At 44.9% G+C, this 25293-nt stretch overlaps 1 protein-coding gene across 6 annotated transcripts in view; it reads right to left on the minus strand.

The window, feature by feature from the left end:
- C11H18orf21 (chromosome 11 C18orf21 homolog) overlaps positions 1 to 8510 on the minus strand; it is a 31742-nt gene extending 23232 nt beyond the window's left edge. For 4 of the 6 annotated variants that reach the window (XR_008597846.1, XR_008597849.1, XR_008597847.1 and 1 more), the window contains exons 1-5: positions 8429 to 8510; positions 6484 to 6506; positions 5848 to 6050; positions 4743 to 4912; positions 2887 to 3136 (exon numbers count right to left, since the gene is read on the minus strand). Coding sequence is in view for 1 of the 6 variants with exons in the window: in XM_054991708.1 (XP_054847683.1) it covers positions 2983 to 3136; positions 4743 to 4912; positions 5848 to 6050; positions 6484 to 6506; positions 8429 to 8505 (627 nt within the window). In the remaining 5 variants the exon portion in view is untranslated. Of the gene's footprint in view, positions 1 to 2776; positions 3137 to 4416; positions 4647 to 4742; positions 4913 to 5847; positions 6051 to 6483; positions 6507 to 8428 lie in introns of those variants that run through there. The other 2 variants (XR_008597850.1, XM_054991708.1) reach the window with 2 other exon arrangements.
- Between the last annotated feature and the right edge of the window lie 16783 nt (positions 8511 to 25293).

Genomic DNA, 25293 nt, shown 5'->3' on the forward strand with positions numbered 1-25293 from the left:
CTGGCATCCCGAAAGTTCTTGCATTTCATGATCACATTGTCCAAATCCCAGTTTCTGACATCCAAGCATCTCAACCATCAAAGCTATAGAAATGCTAATGGATGACCTGACTGGCGACGATGAAATATTCAGCTTATGCCTTAGGTGGAATCTAGGGATAGAGAGACTTGGAAGTGCAAGGGGGTAGACTATATCCTCTTGGAGATTTCAAGAAAAGATTCTTCAGCCCACAAGGGGGTGGGGAAAGTGAAGATATAAAGTCCCTTAGCATGGAGGGAGAGGGGTTCATTTTTACAAGTTCATTTTGGCTGACTCCATCTGGAGGAAGAAGCTCTCGCAGCAGGGCTTCTTTTTGATGGTTGAGTCATTGCCACATGAAGCAGGCAAAGGACTGGCTGCCTGCAACGGGTATTCTGCAACGGGTGCCAGGGAGGTCAGAGCAAGACAAATTAGCGGTGCTGCCGGTAGATAAGGATAAATGGATTACAATGCAAGTGGCAAAGTTTGTAACATCGGAAAACAAAATACAGTTAAGACTATTGAAGTAAGTTTTATTCTAAAGGTAACAATAAGTTCCTCTTAGTAGTACTTATTACACTATATTATATGATGTATGGGTTTTATGGATTTAGAGTTCTAGATGGAGATTTGTTAACTTTGGTTTAAATTTTAGGATGTAGTAATTCGTATTAATAGTATTGTACTTTTTTGTTATTTGCTATGACTGTGCTGAAGCAATAAAGTATATTGGATTGGATTGGATTGGATTGTAGTCTAACTTGCCTCTCTCAAAGTTCTTCAGAATGGCTGCCTTCAGTCTGCTTTACTAACTTTCAGAATGCATTATTAACTTGTGGGACTCACCTCCCCCACCCCCCCTTGGCACAGTGGGATGCACAAATGAGCAATACTAAAACAATGCAAAAAAACAATCTTGACCCTGGAGAAAGGAGACCAGCCACTGTACAGCTGTCCAACAAATCATAGTCGACCGTGTCAAACACTGCTGTGAGATCGAGTAACACAAGCAGCGCCGACCCACCTCTATCCAGATGCCTGTGAAGGTCATCTGTGAGGGCAACCAAGGCCATCTCCGTCCCATGGCCAGGACGGAAGCCAGACTGGAATGGGTCCAGGACTACAGCATTATTCAGGAATTCTTCAGTTGTACCGCCACCACCCACTCAATCACCTTGCCCAGGAACGGGAGGTTCGACACTGGACGGTAACTGGACGGGTTGGTGGGGTCCAAAGATGGTTTTTTTCAGGAGGGGCCGCACCACCGCCTCCGTTAACACTCCTGGAAAAACCCCAGAGCTCAGGGAGATGTTAACAATGGCCTCCAAATGGTCCCGTAGCCCCTCCAAGCTGGCCTTCACCAGCCAGGATGGGCAAGGGTCCAGAGGAGAGGTGGTTGGCCTCATCCCCTGCAGGATCCTGTCAACTTCATCCCAGGAGAGCAACCTGAAATGATCTAATACAGACCCAGAAAACGGCCAAGGGGTCTCCAGTTCCCTTACTGTATCAACAGTGGGCGGCAGGCCACGGTGAAGGGACAAGTTTTTGCCTGCAAAATAGCTCGCAAAAGCCTCGCAGCCAATAGTCGAATTAAGAATTTGGTGGTCTCCCTGAGAGAGGGAGACCAAGGACCGAACTGTTCGAAATAATTGAGCCGGGCGTGAGCTAGCGGACGCCATGGAAGCAGCAAAGAAATCCCTCTTTGCTGCTTTCACTGCCAACTCATAGGCTTTCATAAACATCCTATAAGATGTTCTTGCCTCTTCGTCGTGCCCCCACCTCCACACTCGCTCTAGTCGTCTCAGAGACCGCTTCATCTGGCGAAGCTTCTTGGTGAACCAACTGGGAGAGTCCTAGGGCCGCCATGGAGGACACCAGGTCAATGGCCTGCGTGGAGGCGTTGTCGTCAGCATGGACGCTGAAATCCCCAATAACCAAGTGTCTCGGGAATTCCAGGGCCCAGCCGGCCACCGCCTCCAACAGACCAGACAGGGAAGATGCAGGTGCAGTAGGCGGTCAGTACACCACGCATATTGCCAACCTCTCCTCGGCATCCAACGCTAGGCCCACACAATCAATGCCAGTAATTTTGGGGGTGGTCTGAAGGAGAAAGACTCCCAAATGAGCAAATACTTGTATGTACGTTCATTTTTAAAAGCATCGTTTAACACAGCTTCTGCCTGAAATGCTGAAGACAGTGTCTTCAGTCAGTTATACATAACCTCACTCCCGGACCTTTTTTGATTAGTTTCACCTCCTGCAGCAACCATTTTGTGATTGTGCCCACCACCCTGTCACATTTCCAAAGGTGCCTGCAGGCTCAAAAAGATCAGGAACCCCCATTATACAGGCATGACTAAAAGTTAAGCTCACTACAGAAACTGCAGTGAGCTTCTCCCCCTCCCTAGTGGCTGTTTTCTGCCATCAGCTGCAGCGGAGAAAGGGCTGATCACAGGTCTCCAATGCGATGTCGCGCAGCCCTAAATTACAAATGATTCCAGACTAAGCAAAAGCAACCGCTTAAATGGCAAAGGGCTCTTTAAAAGGAACCTCTTCATCCGTCAGCAAAAGGACTTGCAAGGGATGAGACCAGGCAAAATCTCTGGAAAGCTGAGGACCTCTGTAAGTGAGCAGTGCCTGAACAAGGTCTCTGTGGCAGATGGTGATCCCTGAAATACTGTGGGGTTCCAAAACCACTTAAGAGATTTAGAGAGAAATCAGCAGTGATTTGGGTCAGAAAATAACTACCAGCCAGAGCCAATGAAATAGGTATAATATATTTCCACATTTGGACCTAGGTGCACATCATAAATAATCCTCAAAGCCAGCCCCATGCAAAGTACATGACAGTATTCTCTGTGTACGTACAGTTAACAATCTTCGTTCCTTCTACAATATAACCATTTCTTGAACAAACTGAATTCCTTTTCACGGCCTCAATTACACGGTATGTTGATTAAGATTTTAAAGTGACAATAAGAAGTTCTTCAGGTCCCCTTTATCATTTTTTTTCTTCTCTTCAAGGCTAAGCAGCCTCTTCAGTCGACTGAAGTTAGATTTGGCGTTTTTGGGACTCTTGGAGGAGAAACGAGGTGTTGACTGCCCAGGTGTAGAAGTTCTGAAGTGGAAGATGATACACGATATTAAGAACTAAGATTGTCAACAACAGCATTAATGTTGATAAACTAGGTGTGAAACAAATGTTCCCATATACAAACATCCATAGAAAAAGGGTCTTACGTATTTTAAAATAAACTTTCATATATATTCACACTTTGCCAGTGTGGTTTTCAACTGATACACAGAAAGTGATTCCATTCTTGAGTTACACTCAGTAGGAAGGAGAGCAATGCTCCTAAATCCCTTTCTGCTGGCATAAGCAACCTATGCTTATTTATGGAAACACACAACACCATACGAACACATTTACTCCAGCAGGAGACTACCAGTGGCGTATCCCTTATGCTTGGAAGACTCCACAACCGTGATGGGGGAAACTAGGCAGAGCAGAAAAGGTGGCAGGAGAGGGACAGCATGTTAGTTTGCACCCCATGCTAATTCAGGAATCCAGCCCAGCACAGGGACAACCTTGTTATTCCAACCAAGGAGGTGAGATGAGGCAGCACACTCATATCAAAGGCAACGATGAATGCTCAATTGTCTCTTCTCTAGTCACAGCAGAAAATAGGGCTTCCACTTAGCTTGCCCTGAATCATGGCACACTGCCTCTGCTGATCAGCAAAAGATAGATTTTATATATTAAATGTCATATACCAAGACAAAAAAAACAAGAGGCACACAAGGGTGGGCTTCAGTGATGGGACATTTTGCACAACAATTGCAAAGGACAAAAAGGACATAAACGTGGCTGCAGATCCAGATCATTGCCAGGACCTCAACTGCATGCTTGCAACTAGGTCTTCAAGGACAAAACAGCCCACCCAGGTAAGGGGAGGGAGTCCACTATACCTCACAGCACCGACAGCTGTACTTCCTCCATTCTGTGCAGCCCTCTGGCCACAGATACTTTCCCCACACACACATGACCAAATCGTTTTGTAAGCTACCTCAGTAAGGTTCCCTGAAGAGAGAGCATAGAACTTTTCTAAACAAATCACGTACCTTACAAGGTAGTTGTGAGGATAAAATAAAGACGGGGAGAATGTTGTCAGGCGCTTTGGGTCCCCATTGGGGAGGAAAACGGGGTATAAATTGTAGGCCGGAGTAGGCATGCCACACAGCCTCCATTAATTGCTCTTTACATTACTACATTCCTGATCTCCTGGTCAGTTGGCATGCCACACGGGAAGACTCAGGGAGTAGTTTAAATGTGTAACAATAAGTCTCTCATCATTCTCAGAGCACAACATTCCCATACACTCTAAGTAATATTCTTACATGTCTTTTAAGGTCCACTGTGTTCCTCTCGCTACGCTTCATAGATAAGACAAAAGCATGATCACAGCATACTTGCCCATCTGCCTGTGACTGATTGAGAATGTGTAACGGTTGCTATAGACATATATGGGCATTGCTCTTTTCCGGGTTCCTGAAAGCTTTCTCAATAAAACTCTCGCCTCCATCTTGGAGGGACAGACTTTGCATCCAGATCCTGTCTCGTGTCGTTACTACAATAAATGACATAAATAAATCCACCCAAACGTTTATAGCTTACTTAGTTAATTATTGTTTGCTTACCATCTCTATGTATAGGAAATAAATACCTGGAAGCTGGTGTCAGTTTCTTTCTTTTAGATGCTGAATGACTGTGGCTGAAAGGTGTAGTTTTATTCAAAGGTGTTGGAGTTTCAAAGGTTGATATTTTCATATTCCAACATTCTCTGCTTTTTCCATAATGCCTTGTTGTCTTCATGCACGTATTGCAAGTGATTAGCTATAGAGAGAAGGAAAAACCAGCTCCTATTCAACCCGCCACTTCTAAAAATATACATATGCCAAAACTACTAATTTGGTGAAAATTCACAGTTCAGCAGTACCCTCCACAAACTGCCTTCAGAAGAGACAGCAGATGAAATCTCATTTTTTTGCCGCATCACCATCAATACAGCTACTTTGAAAGCAGGAAAAAATAATGACAGTAAGAAGGGTATAGGCATTCCAAAGCAGAAAGGGGTAGATAAAGGAACAAGAAGTTGCAAAGAAAAGAAAGGCCTAGGAACGCTAATATACAGCTCCCTCTGAAATCCTGCTCTCTTTGCAAAGGAAGGAAGCAAACTCCCACTGTTGGAGACAGGAATCTGTAAGTTAACCCTGCCTCCAGGTCTGCTGGGGGGAATCACCCCTCAGTTGGATACCCTCTGTCTTCACAAGAACCATGGCTTGATATAATGTGAATAGTATTTATTCACATCGTATCAAGCCCTGCCATTTGAAATCAATTAGTGGCTTTAGGTTTCATGGAGATCATAACTTACTGTTACATCTGAATAGGCGAGCTGTGGGGCTTTCTCTGAAAACTAAAACTGGAACCCATACTGTTTTTATGAGTTCAAATCCTGCTGTGAACTGAAAAATAGTAAGTTACTCTATGTGGGGGATGGGGGGGGGGAGAAATACAGTAACAGGCCTCATTCATACAACAATTTTTTTTTTATTTGACATTACATCTAAACCATTAAAGAAATAACATTAGCTTTTGTTATACACAGGCCTCTAATAAGGATTTTCCACATCATCTTTCTGATCCTTCCCCCTCTGTAAATTTCCATATTTTTTGATCAGTTTTGATTCACATAGTGCATCTTCATGATGTAGTTATGTTGCAGAGAGTGATCTTATTTTGTTCCACACAACAGAATTTATTCTTACCAGAACACTTTTTGATTCTTTGTACTTCTTCAGCAGTTTTCCTTGTTTGAGATTAAGTTTGAATTTCTTTGCTTCTAGATTAAGTAACTTCTGTATCTGTGGTGTTATTCTCATTTTGGGTTTTAGACGTACCCTATGGTTACCAGGAAGAAGAAACTGGAAACAGTAACGGCACACTTGATCTGCATTGTTCTCATTTTTGCCTGTAAAAAATAAAAGCAACATTAGGAAGTTGTTCTTTTCTCAAGATATTTTATTGGTTAGTCCAGGATTTCTCAAAGTGGAGTTGGGGGCCCTGGGAGCTCTGTTATCTGCCTTCCCTTTCTTCAAACTTCCAGGCCTAGTCATTTATTAGGAAACATCAAAACATAATAAACCTGCAAGAACCCAAGAACATCAAAACTTAATAAACCTGCAAGAACCCAAAAATTCCACATTTGGAGCAGAATTACTTATAGTCCCCATTATTTTGAGAATCTGATTTCATCTCCTCCCAGGACCTGTGGCACAAAGAATAAGTGGCTACAAATAAAGTAAAGCTGAAGAAGCCCATCATTTTGGAAACCAGCCTGCAGATACAGCCCCTCCCGTTGCTCTCTATACTGGGCAAGGAAGCAGTCTTCTCACGTGACTCACCTTCTATGTTGCTGAGTGTCCACCTGAAGGAAAGGCAAAGAAAAAGAAGCGGCATTACTTACACAATTACCACTCCCATTAAGCCTGTTCTCTGTTTCACAAGCACAATCTTTTTTGTAGTACTTTTTTGAGTAAACGTGCTCTGCCTATTTTCTCAGTAATCGTAAGAAAATAGAGCAGCCCTGCGTTAGATCACTGGCCCATCAAGTCTAGCACCCTGTTTCTCTCAAAAGCTGACTGGATGCTCTGGAAGTTCAAAGCCACACTCTCCTGTTGCCCTGGCATTCAGAAGCACACTGTCTCCAAAAATGGAAGATCCAGCCAGCATTCAGGGCTACCAGCTACTTGTGGACCTATCTGCCATGAATTGGCTCAATCCCCTTTTAAGGGTTTAAAAGCCAACAACTATCCTCCCATATTAATATTGGAGGACATACTGGAGATGCCAAAACCAAAGTTACAAGAATAAGAGAAATGCTACCTTTTATCTCAATCTATTCACTCTATCAATGAAGCAACAAAGAAGTGCCAGCAAGGGAAGTTTGCTGAAGCTAAGCAGATCTGGGTCTAGTCAATGCCTTGATGAAAGATTTCTCAGGAACTGTAAGCCACCTTACTTCCCTTGAACAAACAAGGGCAAGATATGGCTAGACTGTCTTGAAAAATGGATATTTGATCCTTAACATAGCCTAGGCCTCCTGTTTGCACCGCCTCTTTTCTTCTTTCTTCATCTCTCCCAATTTTTTCAAAGCTGTAAGATCCACTAAGTGGACAACTGGCGTGGAAATACTGTGGACACTGCCTAATCCGAAACTGTCAACTCTCTGATTTCCACGTGCCTCAATCCCTCCCAATGTAAAAACTATGCTTTAAAATTGCTGAACTCAGTCTGGATTTAAACCAAATTATTTTAGCCTGCATGGCACAGTGGCTAGTGTCAGTCAGGGATCTGGGGTTCGAATCCTCCTCATAGTCATGGCCGGGCCCACACTCTCTCAGCTTAACCTACACCACAGGTTTATTGAGAGAATTAACTGGAGATGCAGAGTGACATGAATGCCACCCTAAACTCCTTGGACGAAGGACGGGAATAAAATGAACTAAAAAAAGGGCAGACCAGACTGCCAACTACCAGGTGGGTTAACAAAAAAATACAATCGCTGTGAAAAAAAGGAAACAATCAAAGGGGATCTTAAACAAACCACTTAACCAGTTCAGATGACCCAAGGCTGTATATATAGGAAAAGTACACATTCACATTGATTGCATAGATCAATTAATCATAACAAAATTTCATATATTCATCTATACTCAAACAAGGTCAAACCAAAAATATTCAAAGACTGAGTGCAAAAATCCAATTTTTCAGACTCCAATGTACATCCCGGTGGAGCCTGGAGATCTGGAATTACAAGGATCCTCTGAACTGCAGAGATTGTTCAGCTGCAAGGACAGCAGCTCCGGAGGGTGGTGGTGGGGGGAGCTCTTTGGCAGTACAGCCCTGCTGAGCCCAGTCCCCCCAGCCAAGAGGGTTGCCAAGAGAACTGGTTTTTGTCACCTGGAAACCAGCTGTAATTCCGGGAGATCTTCAGCCACCACCTGGAGGCTGGCAACCCTATCAATGACATCCTCAGCCCCCGCCCCCAAATCTCCAGGAATCCCCCAAAGCTGGAGCTGACAACCCGAGACGCGCCTAAAAAAACAGCCGCTTACTCCCCAGTCTGGACGGCCCCTGAAAATCATGGCCGGGCCCGCACGAAACCCTTGAGGGGGCGGGAGAGGGGCCGCCCAGCCCAGCCCAGCCCAGCCCAGGCCCAGGCCCAGGCCCAGGCCGGCCTCCAACCAGACACTCCAGGAGGGCCACAGCCGGACAGAGGGAGGAGAAGCCACCGCTGGCCCGAGAGGGCTTCCGGGCCCAGAAGGGCGACAGCGGAACGGGCCTTACATTAAAAACCGCGCCTGGGCCGGGCAAGCGCCCGCCAGCCGCCGGGCGGCCGCCTCCAGGAAGCGCCGCCTGCCCATGTACCTCGCACGGCCCTGGCAACGCGACGCGGAGATCCCGGAGCCGGAGCCGGAAACAGGGCGCGAGAGGCGTCCCCTTCCGGGCGGGAACAGCAACCCTGCGCGAAGGTTCCGGGCTGCGGAAGAGAACGGGAGTGCTAGATTTTTGTTTTGCTAGATTTCAAATCATTTCTGGAGACTGGTTTGTTCTTTTTTTATGCTTACTCTTGATGCTTCCCTCATTACCATGCTTTGTGGATTTTAATTCTGTGTTTTTATAGTATATAGTATTTTATTATTGCCTAGATGGAAAATTTTATATTTTTATAAGCCATCTTGGAGACACTGCCAAAAAGCAAGATATAAGCATTTTAATTAATAATAATAATAATATGTTGGAAATGAAATCCTTGAAAGGTAACGGGATGAGTTCATTGAACACTATGTCCCATTGCCAAAAAAAAGTTAAATTGTGGAACATATCCCTTGACATGACATGGTTGAAATATTGTTAAATTTCATTAGAAGAGAGCACGATGGAATCATAGATAAATATTGTCTATCATTCCAAAACATGACTCCCACACCCCCTCATTTGGCCATCAGCATTATGCAAAATTTGCCTTGCAGATAAGCTTGCTTTCTGAAAGTGCATCAAAAGTAAACTCTAGAATCTATACTGGCATTTTTTTGTCTTAAAAACGCTGTGGAACTTTCAATCAACTCTCTGTGGGTCGTGCAGTGGAGCAGATAATAAATCGTTCGTCAAAAATTGATGGAGCTGTCATAGACGTGAGTGCAAAGGCTGATGGCATCTGATGTAAATTTACACTAAATGCAAAATAACAGTTTTGAAATGTTACTAGTAATATAAAAGTAGTTTTATCTACCAAGCACACAGAGTGGTCCAAAAGTAGAATGAATAAAGATGAATATTGGGATGTCCAACAGCTTGTAGAATTCATTGAATTCTTTAAAAAGCTACTGAGATTTATACAGAAGGAGGAAATTCCAGAGGGGGAACCATGTTAGTTTGTAGCTACAGAAAAAGTAGGCTAGCAAAATTTATTCTAGCATAAGCTTTTCATGAGTCAGAACACTTCATCAGAGGCATAGAAGTATACATGAATTTTGCAGATGCACTTAGGCTAGCTGCAAACAAGAGAAAGGCAACTGGTGGGGGGGGCGGGGAGGTGTTCTTCCTGGTAACCATAGGTGTGCATTTTTTAAAAAAAAGTTTCAATCAAAGGTGTACTCAGTTCCCTCATTATCATACCTGTTGTAGCAACCCTTCAACATTAGCTGAAATGTGTTATGTATCAAACAAATGGGTGAGGATAAGCACAACCCATTTTGAGTATAATACTTGGAAATAACACACATTTATTTATTTTCTTAATTTGTACCCACCTTTCTTCCGAAAATGGCTGGCATCATTCTCCTCTCCTCCATTTTATCCTCACAACAACCCTGTGAGGTAAGTTAGGCTGAGGGTGTGACTGGCCCAAGGTCATTCATCCAAGGCAGAGTGGGAATTCAAACCTGGGCATCTCGGAGCCTAATCCAACACTCTCACCATTATGCCATACTGGCTCTCCAAATAAAATCTTTCTTGGATCCTACATGCCAAACATATCTTAAAACAATAGCATGGTAGCTGAACAAAGAACAGTTTCAAGTTCAGATACATCTTAGATCCTAGTTCTACTTTTCATTAGATGATCAATGGAGGATACAATGTGAATAGTTTTCATCTCTGAATTGCTGGGAAATCCTGCCATAGTCTATGCAGATGGGTCCTTGAAGCATCCCTTGAAGTTAGTAAGAGCTGTTAAAAATGTTGGTGAAACCCTAACAACAACAACAACTGCGCTTATACATTGCTCTTCTAGACAGATTAGTGCCCCACCCAGAGCGGTGAACAAGTTAGTGTTGTTATTATCCCTACAATACAGCTGGGGAGCTGGAACTGAGAGGAGGGGCTCACCCAAGGCCACCTACTGAGCTCATGGCAGTGGTGGGATTCGAACCAGTAGAGATGCTGTTGCTAGTAACATACCCCACAAAGGAAGAGTAGAACCACTTGCATAGTGGATGGCATGGCTGCAGTTCATGAAGTAAGATGGAGGAATTGTATGCTGTCTGGAGACAGGCCTGCCCAGAGACTCTTCAGTGCCCCACCCTAGCACCTGTAGCCTTCCTGATAGAAGAGTGGCCCTGCTCACCACAGCAGGGACCCAAAAGTCTGGCCCAGAAAGGGGGAGGGCGGCAACAGCACATCAGGAGGGTTGGGCGGCCAGCAGAAAGAGAGTCGGCTGTGGTAGCGGTTTCGAGTGGGGGGAGGGCCTCCTGAGGGTAGGCAATTGGAAGCTGGCATGAGATCAAATCAGGGCTTATCCTGGAGTAGGAGGCTGCTCTTCCCTTCTCTGACTAGGGTGCCACTCTTCCCATCGAGAAGGAAGGAAAGTTTGGGGAGACTGGGAAAAAGATCAACCCATAAAAGGCAGATTCCACAACAGACTAAGGAGGAAGTATTGGCCCTTCTCCGGAGCTGAAGGAGCAGGAATCTGTAATCAAGTGGTACAGCCCTCTCCTCCCCCCTGACAACAGGGTGAGAATGACACAACAGAGGGTGGGGACAGGACTTACTTGCTGCCAGGGCACTCATCAGTGATGTAAACTAATGACATCACTGGCAACATACTGATATGACTTATGGAAGTGACATCATCATGTCGCTGGCCCACTGGAGCTGCTCTTGTATTTGGGCAAAAACTCTATGATTTTTGCTTCAATACCAGGACTTCAGCCAGTGATGTGATGATGTCACTTCTGGGCATACAAGATGTGAAATCAGTGCATTGCCAGCATCACTGGCAAATGCCCCAGCAAGGCGTGCCACTTATTTCCCACCATTTCTTCCCCCACTGGCCGACTGAGCAGCTTGGGGGGGGGGGGCTGATTGGGACCAGGTGAGCCCCGTTCCCAGAAGGGGGTTGGCAACTCTACTGAGGCCTGGGGATGGCAGGACTGACGGCATGACCAGGCCCCTGGAGGCCAGTCGTCATGCCCTGCTGGGAGCATGCATGTGCTTTGTGGGCACAGGAAAAGATTGTCAAGGTAAGTTCCAGGTCCCCCCACCCACCAGGAGGATGATAAGGGGCTCTGGCAACTCTACTATGGATGGATGGGCAGCAGCCCCAGCAAGGGGGCAGTGTCACCCATGCTTATTGGTGATGGTTACCAGCTGTGTTCTGTTGTACATTGTTAAACCTGTTTCAGTGTCACAGGCTTTCTTGGATCAAGATTGTTTCTGACCTATTTGTCAATCAAGAAAGATGGAAAGGCAACGTTTCCTCAAAATATACTTGTCTTTTAGGTTGACTGGTGGATCTGGGGACATGAAACGCTCGTCTGAGACCATCAAAGAGATTACAGATCCCAAGCACGTGAAACTGCCTTATCCATGTCGCTCCTGTGGTCTGTCAAGGTCATTGTTGTTTCCTTGGGCAGAGGTTCTCCGTGGTCTCAGGTCTTCCACATCCCCAGATCCTTTTAATTGGAGATGCCGGGGACCGAGTTCGGACTGCCAGCGTGCAAAGTAGATGCTCTGCCTCTGTGCCGCAGCCCTGTTTCTTGGGAGGAAGATGCTGATCCACGGGTGCTGGCCACATTCAGCATGCAGTTTGGGAATGGGTATTTGGTTGCATGACAATAATGTGGTAATATAGAGGTTGCAAATTCCTTTCCCCATACTCTGTGAATTTTCTATGATTTTCTACTTTTATCGTCATTATTCCTTCTGGCCTTATGTTTGGCAGTAATATGTTTGGCAGCCACTTTGAATTAGAGCCACCATCTTGAAAGAACCAAATGATAACATTACTTTCCCCAAGTCTAAGGGACCCACAAAATAGGACTCACAGGCAAAAACAGCTCTGGTATAATTTTTGTGCACAATATGTGAGCTAGACCCTGGATTACTCTACAGCGTGTTCTGTTCTTGAGTTATATGCAGTTGTTTCTTGGCGGGGGTGGGGGTGGCGTTCTTCGGTCAGTTTACAAAGTCATGGCCAATCTGCAGGCAGAGAGAGCCCTCTGAACACATAGAAACTGCCTGCTTCTCTCTAGCTTATGGTTAAATTTTGCCACTTTCATGACCATAATGGGCCACTTTGCTAAGGGGTGATAGAAATACCAATCCTTCTGTCACGTTCCATGGTATTTCCAGAGATTACAAGGAAAGTTTCTGGGAGGTTACATTCTACATTTCACCCTGAGGTGAAAGGAGGAGAAAAAAACAGGCACAGGTGAGCAAAAGCACTCTTGCTTGTTTGGGGCTTGTCTCTGTGACATGCAGCCTTTCTTCTCTTTTCTTTTAACACAGGATGTGTTTCATTCCTGCCAGGAAAGTCGCTGTGTCTGCTAGCAAGGGAGAGAGGTCACTGGAAAAGTGAATATATGTTGTTCCCATATAATTACCATAAAAGCTAGAAGGAAAACAGCTCATATATAATGAACTTAAGGTGCCCCATTCAATGTTTCGATGTTCTTAGAAGGTGAGCTCGCAATACAGTTCTTTCTTAAGAACCTCAGAAGAGCCCTGCTGAATCGGACCAGTGGTCCATCGGGCCCAGCATCCTGTCTCATGGAGTGGCCAGCCAGTTACTACAGAGGGCAACAGGGCCCAGAGGCTCAGGCCTTCCCCTGAGGTCACCTCCTGGCACTGCTTTTCGGAGGCTGACTGCCTGTGCATAGGGAGGTGCCCACTCACCATAGCTGGTAGCTATTGATGGATCTAACCTCCCTGGATTGTCTAGCTCTTTTTAAAGCCACCCATGCATGTGGCCATCACTATATCCACTGGCAGTGAAATCTACAGTTTAATTACCTGCTGAGAAAAGAAGTATTTGCTTTAGTTTGTCCTGAAGTTGTTGCCTATCAAATTCATTGGGTGCCCCCGAGTGTTAGCATTATGGGCGAGAGAGAGAGAAAAATTCTCCTTATTCTCTTAGTCTACCCAATACACACTTTTATAACCTTTATCTCAACCCCCTTCAGTTGTTTTTTTTTCTAAACTGAAAAGTCCCAGCCTGTCCTCATAGGTCTCTGCAATATCCTCTTTGAGATACAATAACTAGAACTGCACAGAGTACTCCAAATGAGGCCTCACACAAGGGCAATACAATATTGGCTGTTTTATTTTCTGTTCCTTTTCTAATAATCTCGAGCATGAAGTTTACCTTTTTCACCACTACTGCACATGGAGTCAATGTTTTCAGCTATCCACCACAACTCCAAGATCTCTCTTGTTCCGTCTCAGTCTAGGCCAGTTTAAAATTGCGTTGTTTTGTTCCAGTGTGCATCATCTTACACCCGCATTGAACTACATTCGCTACGTTGTTGCCCACTTACTCAGTTTATAGAGAACCTCCTGTAGCTCTTGATTTTCACCATCCCGAATAATTTGGCATAGTCTGCAAACTTGGCCACTACAGAGGTGGTGGAGAGCACCCTCAAGTCATAGCTGATTTATGGCGACCCCTAGTGGGGTTTTCATGGCAAGAGACTATCAGAGGTGGTTTGCCATTGCCTGCCTCTGCAATCCTGGTCTTCGTTGGAGGTCTCCTATCCAATTACTAACCAAGGCCAACCCTGCTTAGCTTCTGAGATCTGATGAGATCAGGCACAGCTGGGCTATCCAGGTCAGGGTGGCCACTACATCATTCCAGATCATTTATGAACAAATACCCCATGTCGATCCTTATAGGACTACATTGCTTGCTTACTTCCATTTCAAGAACTGTACATTTATTCCTGATCTCTGCTTCCTTTTGTTTAACCAGTGTTTAATCCATATAAAGACCTGTCCTCTTATCTCCTGACTGAGGGCCAAGCTACACATGACGAATGACACTTGAACAGCAAGTGTATTTCTCCCTGTTCACTTGCCCTCCACTCAATCCACTTGCCGTTCAAGTGTCATTCGTCATGTGTAGCTTGGCCCTCAGAAGCTTACCCAGTAGTCTTTGGTCAGGTAGTTTGTCAAAAGCCTTATGAAAGTCCAGTTATATAGTATCTACTGGATCACCCTTATCCTCATGCTTGTTAACCTTCTCAAAGAACTCCAAAATGTCGGTGAGGCAAAACTTTCCTTTATTAGAAGCCAAGCTGATTTCCCATCAGAAGGCTTTGGTTTTCTATGTGCTCAATAAGTTTATCTTTAACAACAGTTTCTAGTAATTTACCTGGGGCAGACATTAGGCTAACTGGCTGTAATTTCCTGCAACCCATCCCCAACACCCTTTTTAAAAAATGGTGTAATATTTGTTGCTTTACAGTCATCCAGTATGGAGGCACATTCAGTTAGCAAATTTGTTTTAGCACCTTCTACTGTCAAGTGTTTTGTGTGTGGCTATGCAGCAAGCTGTACACCTAAAATAAATCTAATGCAGACTAGGGAAATGAAGAAGCAGAATGGTTAGTGTTCATGTTTGCATGCATTTAACCAAGGCAGCAAGAAAACATTAGTGTAGAACAGATCTGCTCTTTAACATCTGTTGCATAGGTATGTGATCTTAGTGGCCAGTAGAGGGCAATAGAGATGTACCATTGGACATGCATCTTAAGAATGTTGCGGGTGATAATATGTTTACTAAAAAAACAGAGATGAAAAAGAGGAGTCGGGAGCATCGCTTGTTCAGTTTACTAGTGGGGCTCTATCTGTAAGGACTGCAGATAAAACTCAACAACATCGAAGAGAGGACACTTCTCCCTCAAAATATTTTCTGGTAACTTAACTAGAACTTACAGGAAGATGCAAAGACAGACTGGAGATGGAACATAACAAAGAGGATTTCCTAGAGCCCTGGCCGGTGAACCAGGTAAGCAGATCCATCCTAAGGGAGGAGGTTGCCCTGGGCTGGCCAGTAAGGTGTAGGAAGTCTGATCTATAGGTAACAGGGAGAAGGAATTGTTGGCATATAAGTGGACAATGTTTGGAAAGATGTTCAGACACGAAGGAACTTGCCAGGGGTATAGATGGGCCGGCATGAGCTGTACTGATATTGCCCAAAGACAGCTGTTTGGGAGATGCTGAGCTATGTAAATATGTTCCTTTGCTTGCTTTAACAAGGAAGCACAGATTGGGTGCATGAATTAGTTCTTCTGCTCTTGTGAGGATCCTCCCTCACCCATTCTATAAACTTTGGAATAAATGCATATTCTTGGGATCCACTCCTCTGCTCAGAGACCACAGAAGATTTCTGTTAACTCTTTCAATGCAAGGAGAGGATACAAGCAAAAGAAGTGAAACAAGAAGGAAGCAAAGTTCAGAGTAAAGAAAGGGTTAAGTCTGCTCCAGACTCCTGCTCAGATGGGGGAGGGGGGCTTGACTGAGAAAGCATGTGCATTTCCAGCCCTGGGCAGGGCAAGAGCTTACTGAGCATCTGGGTTCACTGGCCCGAGTTTAGGACATACTTAATGCTGCTACCCAATACACGTTTATTTTTGAGTAGGCTTACTTGGGAATTGGCTCCAAATAGTTCACTCAAACTGAGGCATGTGCAACCTAGTCCAGAGCAAATCCTCTGTGTTCCTCAGGCCTTGCTTACAATGAAGTGTATTTAGGCTGCAGTCTTAAAAGTGCTTCACTTTGGATGGATTATGTCCCATGTTACGGATACATAAAGTTCATGAAATGGGCATCAATCTGAGATAAACAAATATACTGGTGTACAACAGTGGAGGTGAACAGGCAAACAGCCCCAAGTCCTGAGAGCTGGGGTTGCTCCTGCTACATATGCATTAATGTTGTCAGCCCTGGCCTGGGAAATTCCTGGAGATTTTGGGAGAGTCCCTGGGGAAGGCAGAGTTTGGGGAAAGGAGGAAGCTCTGTGGGATTGCGTTGCCATCGAATCCACCCACCGAAACTGCCATTTTCTCCAGGGGACTGATTTCTGGCATCTGGAAATAAGGAGACCATGTTGCCCACTACAGCAAGCAACCTCCCAGCCTCTGGGCTTTTAATACTCAGTGGGACAGCAAGAGCCAGACAAGGAAGAAAACTCGCATTGGACCATCTGTGATGTGTCAGTTGTCAGGCAACACTAGGAATTTTCCAAATCTGTATGGTAAAACCCATAGAAATTTGGATAATTCCTAGAGCATCACCAATGCCATGCCATCAATTCAAAGTATGCGGCAATGGCAGTTTTCTGTGTCTCCAGCCCCCCACCCCCACCCTGAAGCTCCTGGAGATCTGCTTGTAATTCCAGGGCAACTTCAGACCCCAGCTAGAGAATGGCAACGTGTGTGTGTGTATGTTTTAAAGGTGCCGACAGATCACTTATAGGAGAATCTCCAAGAAATAGCAAGACTCTTCTGAGACGAGTTCCTGACCTTCTTCCCTTTGCTGCATGCTGTACCATGACTGGCCCTCATAATGCCAATAAGAACAAGTCCACCTACCGAAAAGGCAGAGCTTTTCGACACACTGTGGGGGCTCCTGAAGTATGTACAATATAACTTTGTAAAGGAACTGAAAGAATAAGATCTCCCCTCTCGAAAGGGCTGGCGAGAACCAAGTATACTTCAGCAGTCTTGGAGAGTCCGTTGAAGGGAAAGGGACAGATTATCCTGCCTGAACCCCTGACAAATTTAAGGAATTGCAGAGGGGGGAATCTGGGGTAAGATTCCAATTATACCCACTCCTGAAAATATTCCACCACCACCACCACCACCACCCCACACACAGTTTGTTCTGCTATTGTGTCTTTTGTTCAGCTCGGTATTGACTCTTACAATAGTAAACAGAAATTAGCTAGATTTGAAGTATATAATTAATACAAGCATGTAACCCCTCCCAGACTTAAATTCTTTCAAATTTCAGCTTCATTTAAAGTTAAAGTCTATTAACTTGGAACCATCTAGATGAAAATTACTAAAAAGCTCTAAAATGTACAGATTTACAGTGCAAAAGTCTCCCTTGCACATAGAGTTGCCAGGCATGGCCTGGTAACCAGTACGAGACTGGGGGGGGTGGGGTGGAGAGAACTGGGACATGGGGGAGGCAGCTGTTGGTGATGGCATGACATCTCTTCCAGGAAAACCCACAAGTGATGTCATGTCTTTCTGTGGTAAAATCATAACGTTTCTGTGATTCCTACAGAGATGTCACTCCTGGGTGATGTCACGCTGTCACTGATAGCATTGTTTTCCTACCCACCAGCCACTGGAGTGCCAGCAGGCAACTCCTTCTAGGGGGCAGGAGATCTTCTGCATCCAGCAGGCAGATGGCAACTCTACTTTTCATGTAGGGGAACAATTTTTTTAAACTGACAATTACACTTACAGTGAAAGGTAGAGTTGTTGAGTTTTAATATGGTTCATTGTCAACTAGAGTGATTTAGTTCATCTTAAGCGCTGATGATGGTTTCAGTTTTCCTGCATGAAAATCAGTTTGTTGCTTTAAAATACTTAGCATTTATATGATACTTTCTGAATGTGGAAAGTGCTTCATGGAAATCTTTCCTCCGCTTCCAGGCTTATTTAAGTATATAGTCTTTGCAGGTGAAAAGTTGCAGAACCTATAAACACCGTCTGTTTTGCTGTGCATGCAGGCGACAGCTTGATGCACGTCAATGGTGAGATTTAAGAGGAGGCAGCAGGTGACTGTCTTGGGCAGTATTTTATATACTATCTTACAACAGGTCTTTCAAGTAAATTCCCACTTGGTGGCTATAAAGTAAGAAGTGAGGTGATCCGCAGACTAAACAAACCAAAACAATGGGCCTAATTTAGGCTGCCAATTCTGGCTTGGGAAATTCCTAGAGAGTTACAGATGGTGCCTTGTGATGATAGAGTTTGGAGAGGGGAGAGAGCTGGATAGGGATGTGATGTCACTGGGGTTGCCAGGTACAGCCTGGTGACTGGGAGGACTTCAGATTGATGGAGACTTCCTTGCGGGGAGCGATCAGTGTCTGTGGTGAATGATGTCACTTTGTGTCTGACCTGGAAGTGGCATCATCACATTGGGGGGTTGATGCTTTAGCATTTGCTAGGGTGAATGCTAGAGTGTCACTTGGTATGATGACATCACTTCTAGGTTGCACCAGAATCAACATCATCATACCATGGACACTAAATGCTCCCCGCCCCCCCTGCCCCCCATTTTGCCTGGGCTGAGTGGTGGCAGGCAACAGAAACTGATCTCCCACCCCCAGCAGGAAGTTGGCAATTCTAGATGTCACTCTAGGACTTCAGTTTCTTCTAGACTCCATGGTATATCACATTATCCACCTTCTGAAGCTGCCATTTCCCTCAAGGGGAACTAATCTCTGTACTCTGGAGATCAGTTGAGTTCCAGGAGAACTCCCCAGCCCTACCTTGAGGTTGACCTAGCTCAAATAGCTCAAATAGCTATGTTCTTTTCTGATCCCTGAAGAGCTCACCAATATACATTCTGTAATTGATTGTATTCCAGGCCCTGCCCTCTGTAGCTTTCCTAATGGCTGGATGCTTCTTGACAACTCTGCTCCTCAATTAAATGGTTGGTGTTGGGTGACAGTTGTTTTCCCCAGCTGCTTGATCATGCCCTGAGTATTTGCAGTCATTTCCACACAAGGAAAGAGTGCAAATCTGTGGCATTGTCTCATACCACATCTGACCCACCAAGCCCAGTGGTCCACCAGTGACTTAGTAAAGCTTCTGGTTTCTCAGTCTACCTAAGACAGCAAAAACGCCGGATTGTTGCACCCCTGGCAAACTGCAATCCACTGATGGCAGGTGGGGTTTGGGTAGACAAATCATATACTGCTGAAGCCTGGTATCAAGAGTGCAACAGATCCATAGAACAGTGGATTTCAGACTTTCAGGGAACTGTTTCCCTCTCATTTCCAAGAAGTCCTGCCTACCTGCTACAGTGTTCCTTTGCAATGTAGAGTGCGCAAGGGACAGAGGAGTCAATACATGAACTCCAAGTGCATTCAACACTCCACAATGGCGGTTCCCTTGCAGCTCAACAGTCTTTCTGAAGCTTTTCCAGCATGACTGATTTCCTCATTGAGGAACTTCAGAAGAATCCCAAGTTTCCCTGGGACACAGTTTGAACACCAGCACTGTGGAAAAACAGCAGGATAGAAAGATAGCAGTAGGCAGAGCAAGGCAGTTTTTAGATACCTCTCTGTTTTCTTTTCATTCTGAATAAAGAAACTGCTCCTGGTGGGGCTGTGGGGGGGGGGGTTGTCTTGTTTTTCTGATGGAGAGGATGGAAGGGCAGGCTCCTGTAGTATTCATTTTTCATGATTATTATTTTCTGAATTCATAATTTAAACCTCTGCTGTCATTGTTTTTGGTTCAATGCTGCTGACAAGATTACCCTGCAGAAAGCAATGATGACTTTAATGTCTGCTTTTCTTTTCCACACATGCTATATTTAATGTTTTTTGAAAATGAGAAGCCCAGAATAAAATATCACCGCTTACAATAAAAGAACAATGCAGCCAGAACAGTTTCATCACAAAAGTAATTTTTATCATCCCAGGAAACATTCGGTTTGCCTGCCCGTGCTTTGTGACAGCGCTGTGTATTCCGTAGCTTCAACTGAGCTAGTTGCAAACAATAAGCCCCAGCAAGAGCCACTTGGAGAGGAAGGCCTCCTAAGTAGACGCTTATTATTCGGTTTGATGGGATATCTGAGGAATCACCACATTCTTGTATAAATGAATCCCCAAAGAAAGGCAGCTAAAAAGAAATATCTCAGCCTGTAGAATTAGTGTTGGGATTCTTACAAGGGTCATTCTCTTCAGTCATGAAAGAGTTAATTTGTTTGTGTTAAGTTAGACACAACTAGTTTGCATGAGACCAGTTAGATGACAAGTTGTTCTTCCTGCCAGGGTAAAAGGGGAGTTGCGTGCTAAATGAACAGATCTAGGATTGATTATTGGCTGACCAGTTTTATTGGGGGTCAATTGACATTCTTTCCTGTTCTCAAGACACCATTGCTCTCCAGTTAGTTAGACCATTACCTTTAAATCATCAGGATGTAAGGATGTAGAAATTAAGAGCTAAGCTACAAGAGAAGAATTACACAAGGACACGCACGTGAAGGGTGTTGCAATGTTAGCCAGGAAGCTGAGTTTTAAAAGACAGATCGGAAGGCTCTGTCCATTTCCCCTCTCTATATAGCAAAGATCGCTCCTCAGAGGGTTTATTTCCTCTTCACCTCCTGAAGGCTCTGTCAGTTTCACTTCCCTTTCTAGGAAGCAAGGAGGAAGTTAACAAACCCTCTGAGGAGCAATTTTTGTGGCTCTATAGAGAGGGGAAATTGACAGCCTTCAGACCTGTCTTTTAAAACTCAGCTTCCCGGCAAACATTGCAACACCCTTCACATGTGCGTCCTCATGTAATTTGTCTCTCGTAGTTTAGCTCTAAGTTAGCTATTCTTTATTTTTTCTCCAATGTACCCTATTTTCCCCTATATATAGTAAACATTTGTTCTAGAAGCTAAAACATGTATGTGTCCATAATTCTTTACTCTGCAACAATACTTGTTCAACGAATAGGTTGGTGTTGGATTCTGACCTCAAATTCCATGTTCCCAGTAAAGTAGTCTGTTTCCCTGCCGGCTTCTTTAGCCAGCTTACATGCTTTGAGAGGAAATGTTAATGTGGGTCAGAACATTTGCAGGGACTGCCAAGCATTCAATCAAGCCTGACTTTGAATATGATGCCATGATTCTTATATCAGTGCTTCAATACTGGAGATATGTTCATACTGGAAATGCAAGAAATTATACCCCCCTCCCCCTGTGAGATCAGTAAGGCGGGCTGTGCCTTTCGGCACAGGAGAGGGCTGGTTCAAGGTATTCTCTTGCCCCAAACAATGCTGTGCTGCAGCCAGGTGCAAAGCAAGCCCTTGTGGTGTGGGACCAGGTGGAAGATGACGGCTGCCTTCCCATGCCATGTATGGCCAGAAGGAAGGGCAGCCCCAATGGAAGCCTCCTCATTATGCTGCCCTGAGAGTCTCTTGGGTGGCTTGGTCAGAGAATCGGTCTTGGTTGAGGGACAGGTGGGGGTTTGCTCAACACAGAACAGTTAGGAAGCAAAGTGTTCAAGAAGCAATGTTATCTGAACTTGCACAGCCCTCAGGCTGGCTTGCCATTGGAGAGGCTGCGTTTGGCCAGTTGTATGGGTAAGGAAGAGGGGAAGATGCTGGAGAAGCAGGCTGAAAAGACTCCTCTTAAATGTTTCAGATGGGGAACCGTGTTGGTCTGTAGTAGAAGAGCAACATGCAGGTCCAGTAACACCTTAGAGACCAACTAGATTTCCAGAGCATGAGCTTCTGAGAGCAAGAGCTCCCTTCATCAGATACAAGGACTGGGAAAAGGAAGGTGCCCTTATAATCCAGGCAGAGGGTGGGAGGGGTATTGTAAAGTAGAGTGTCAGGAAGCTAGCTACAATACATGTAATTAGCTTGATAAAGCCTGGGTGTGAAGTGCAGAAAATTAGCATCTGTAATGCAAGAAAAATCCTCAGCTCTTGTTCAACCCTGGAGACTCCATTGTTCCAGATTTACAAATAAACTCAATTTCAGCCTTCTTGCATTGTAATTTCCCTTTGAATCTTCTCTGCTTGAGAACTGCTACTCTTAGGTCAGTGATGGAATGTCCTGGCAGATTTAAATGTTCTCCCACTGGTTTTTGAACATCGTAATTTTTGGTATCAAACTTATGTCCACACAAATGGACACAGTACTCAAAATGAGGTCAGAGTAGAGCAGAAATACTACATCTTGGGATTTAGATATTATGCTTCTATTAAAATTGCATCAGACTTTTCTGCAGCCACATCACCTTTCTGATTGATGTTCAAGCTTGTGATTGACTTCAGTGCTAAGACCCTTTCCCCAGGACCATGAGAATACCAACTCTGCCAAGCTAGATATTCCCATCCAGGTATCCAGTTTACTTCTTTGTTGTATCCCTGGTGTCAGGCTGTGGATGACAGGATATGGTAGACAGGTCCCTGTACCATTACAACAAGAAGTCCAAGCTCTTGGTTAAATGGTTTTATTCAGAAATCCAATCTTTTCCATATATGTGTCCATAGAATTACTCAGAGACACCACCCACAATTGGAGGAGTGTTCAATGGTTGTGCTGTTCTATACTGACCCATCCCTACTCCCTGGGAGGGTACATTCGGTGCAGTCACTAAGGGAGAAGGTGGAATGATACTCCATCCCTCTGTTCCTGTTGTTACCCCTGAAATTGAGGGAACTACTTGGTCATCCCCGAATTGGGCAGGAATCATTAAAAGCGCTCTTCCTCTTCCCAGCAGCGCCATCTCTGTAAAGTTTGTTGGGCACTGTCCAATTTGTGGGGCTCTCCCCAATTGTGGCAGGATAGGGGTTTTCCTTGGTTCCCCGTATGCTCCCAGTGGTCTTATGTTCTTTTGCTCTTTGAGGAGGTTTCACTCCCATTCTTGATGTATCCTCAAGGCGTGCGCTAACTCCTCCTGATTTGGATGCAGCCTGTCTCTCACAGTTTGCAGTGTCTGGCCCCCGACAGGGATTTCTGGCCCGGCCGCAGCCTTTAAGTCGCTTGATTCTATGGATTCCATCTCTTCCTCGATGGTATAATCCACCAACCCATCACCAGGGGTTAATCCATGGTCCCCCTGTATTTGTAAATCCAACAACACCGATTGTGTTGCTTTGCCCTGCAGTGCAGGTAGCCGTAGCATCTGGCCCCAATCCTGGGTGTTTGGCCCGGCCGCAGCTCCCGACTTACAGAAGTCCAAAGGATTTGTTCCTGTCTCAGTGGTAACTCCACAATATTCCAGTGTTTCCAGGGGGTAATCCAGGGTCCCCTGATATTTGTAAATCCTCCGCTATGTCTCATAACAAGCAGTACTCGCTGGTCTCAGCTATCTGCGGGGGCATTATACACCACCCCGCGTGGCCCATTGGAGCGGCTGCTCCCCTCGCCACCGGCTCACCAGCATTCCGCCCATTTCAATATAACTCTGAAAGTACATTGTTCCATGGCATTGCATTCTCTCTTCTGCAGTTAGGGATCTACGAGGGCCCCACTCGCACGTGGGTGGTAGATTCCAGTGGTAGTAGGTAAACCCGGCTTTGGGGATTGCTCCCAGTTCAAGATACATCAGGAGGGTCCCTGCAGCGCTAAGTCCCCTCATTGCAGATATATTATAGTCCATAAGGTGGTCCAAATTTGCGTGGGTCTCAGGTGCCAACTCTCTGGAAGTCCCTTCCGGAGGCTCACAAGTTCCCAGTGGATTGATGGGCTCCTCTGGCACTGTTGGCCCCAGGTCAGGCACTGACGATGTAAAGCTGGTAGCCATTCTCCAAAGGGTTGCAGGTGCAGAGGAAAATTGAAAGATTCCTATCAAAATGTCAGGCTATGGATGACAGGATATGGTAGACAGGTCCCTGTACCATTGCAACAAGAAGTCCAAGCTCTCGGTTAAATGGTTTTATTCAGAATTCCAATCTTTTCCATATATATGTCCATAGAATTACTCAGAGACAAGAAAGCATCTAAGCAGTACATGTTTCCTTGATAGGAATAAAGACTTGAGGAAAGTACAACTCTAAATACCCACTCATTTCCCCCCTCCCAGCTAGACCACAGGTTTGCGTGGGAAAGGGTCTGGGAATGCATGAAAGTAAACTGTAACATTTCAGACAGTGCAAGGTCACTCCTGTAAGCTTCAAAGAAAGAAAAGATAAGACAGCTGCGTTCTCAGGCTGCTAGAGGGAGAAATGAAAGTGATGGCTAGAGCATTTGCAAAATGAAATCAAGGTACAATCTTAGCAACGGTTCAACACATAGAACACATAGAACAATGGCATGGATGTAGGGATACAGACATGACACCTGGTTTTATTCCTTAGTTAATTTGACAAGGTTTGAAGCATCTCCGTTTCAGTGGGAATCTTGGAGCATTCTGGCCTGCAGAACTTCTTCCATGATCTTTTTGGTCAAGAACAGCAAGTGCTCCCCTATGTTCCTGGCCATATCCATGACTGTGACACATCAGTAGAAAAGCTGCTGTGAGCCTTCATGTTAACTCATCAAAATACTGCTCTTCCTTTTTGAGGAACCCTGAGGCCTTCCCTTCTGCAGTTTCCAAACTGGGAAGCTGAAGTTTCAGAGCGAGAACTTGAGGATTGGGAAAAAATGGCAAGTCGTTGGTTCAACAGTCTCTTTCTCCAGTTAATCTTAACGTTTTGGCCATTTTAAAAAAAGAATACATTTGAAGAGATAATGTCAAGCTGTTGCTATGATTTGTACATGGCCATGATAGTTGGTGGACTTTCAGAGGATTGTCTGGGGTGAGAAGTTGGGGTGCATTTCAGAACTGTAAACTCTGGAACGCTGACTTATCACAGTGCTGTGCAGTCTCTTCTTTCCTCATTCCGGTTGCCTTGGTAATGTTGTTCTCTGACATGCTTGTGCAGGCAAGCACTTACAGTTCCAATTTGATCTAAGCGAGTCTTCCAAGCATCTAATTAGCTTCAGACATCTGCCCACCTGGAAACAAAATAGAGTTGTTCAGTGGGAACAAGTACAATAAAAGTAGAGCCTAAGTGTTTAAAATGCAAATTAGGAATTAAGGGGGAAAACAGCTGGAGCCCCCATTAATCTTCCATCTCCAGCCTTGTCAATCCGTCACCCTTCAGGAGCTTGACAAAAATTCTTCCCAAATATTATAGATTCCAATTCTCCTGTGAAAGTCTTGATCAGCATACCAAATGAAACCTATAATATAAGCTGAGAAAAGGC

Source organism: Eublepharis macularius, chromosome 11, assembly GCF_028583425.1.
Source record: "Eublepharis macularius isolate TG4126 chromosome 11, MPM_Emac_v1.0, whole genome shotgun sequence".
NCBI lineage: Eukaryota > Metazoa > Chordata > Lepidosauria > Squamata > Eublepharidae > Eublepharis > Eublepharis macularius.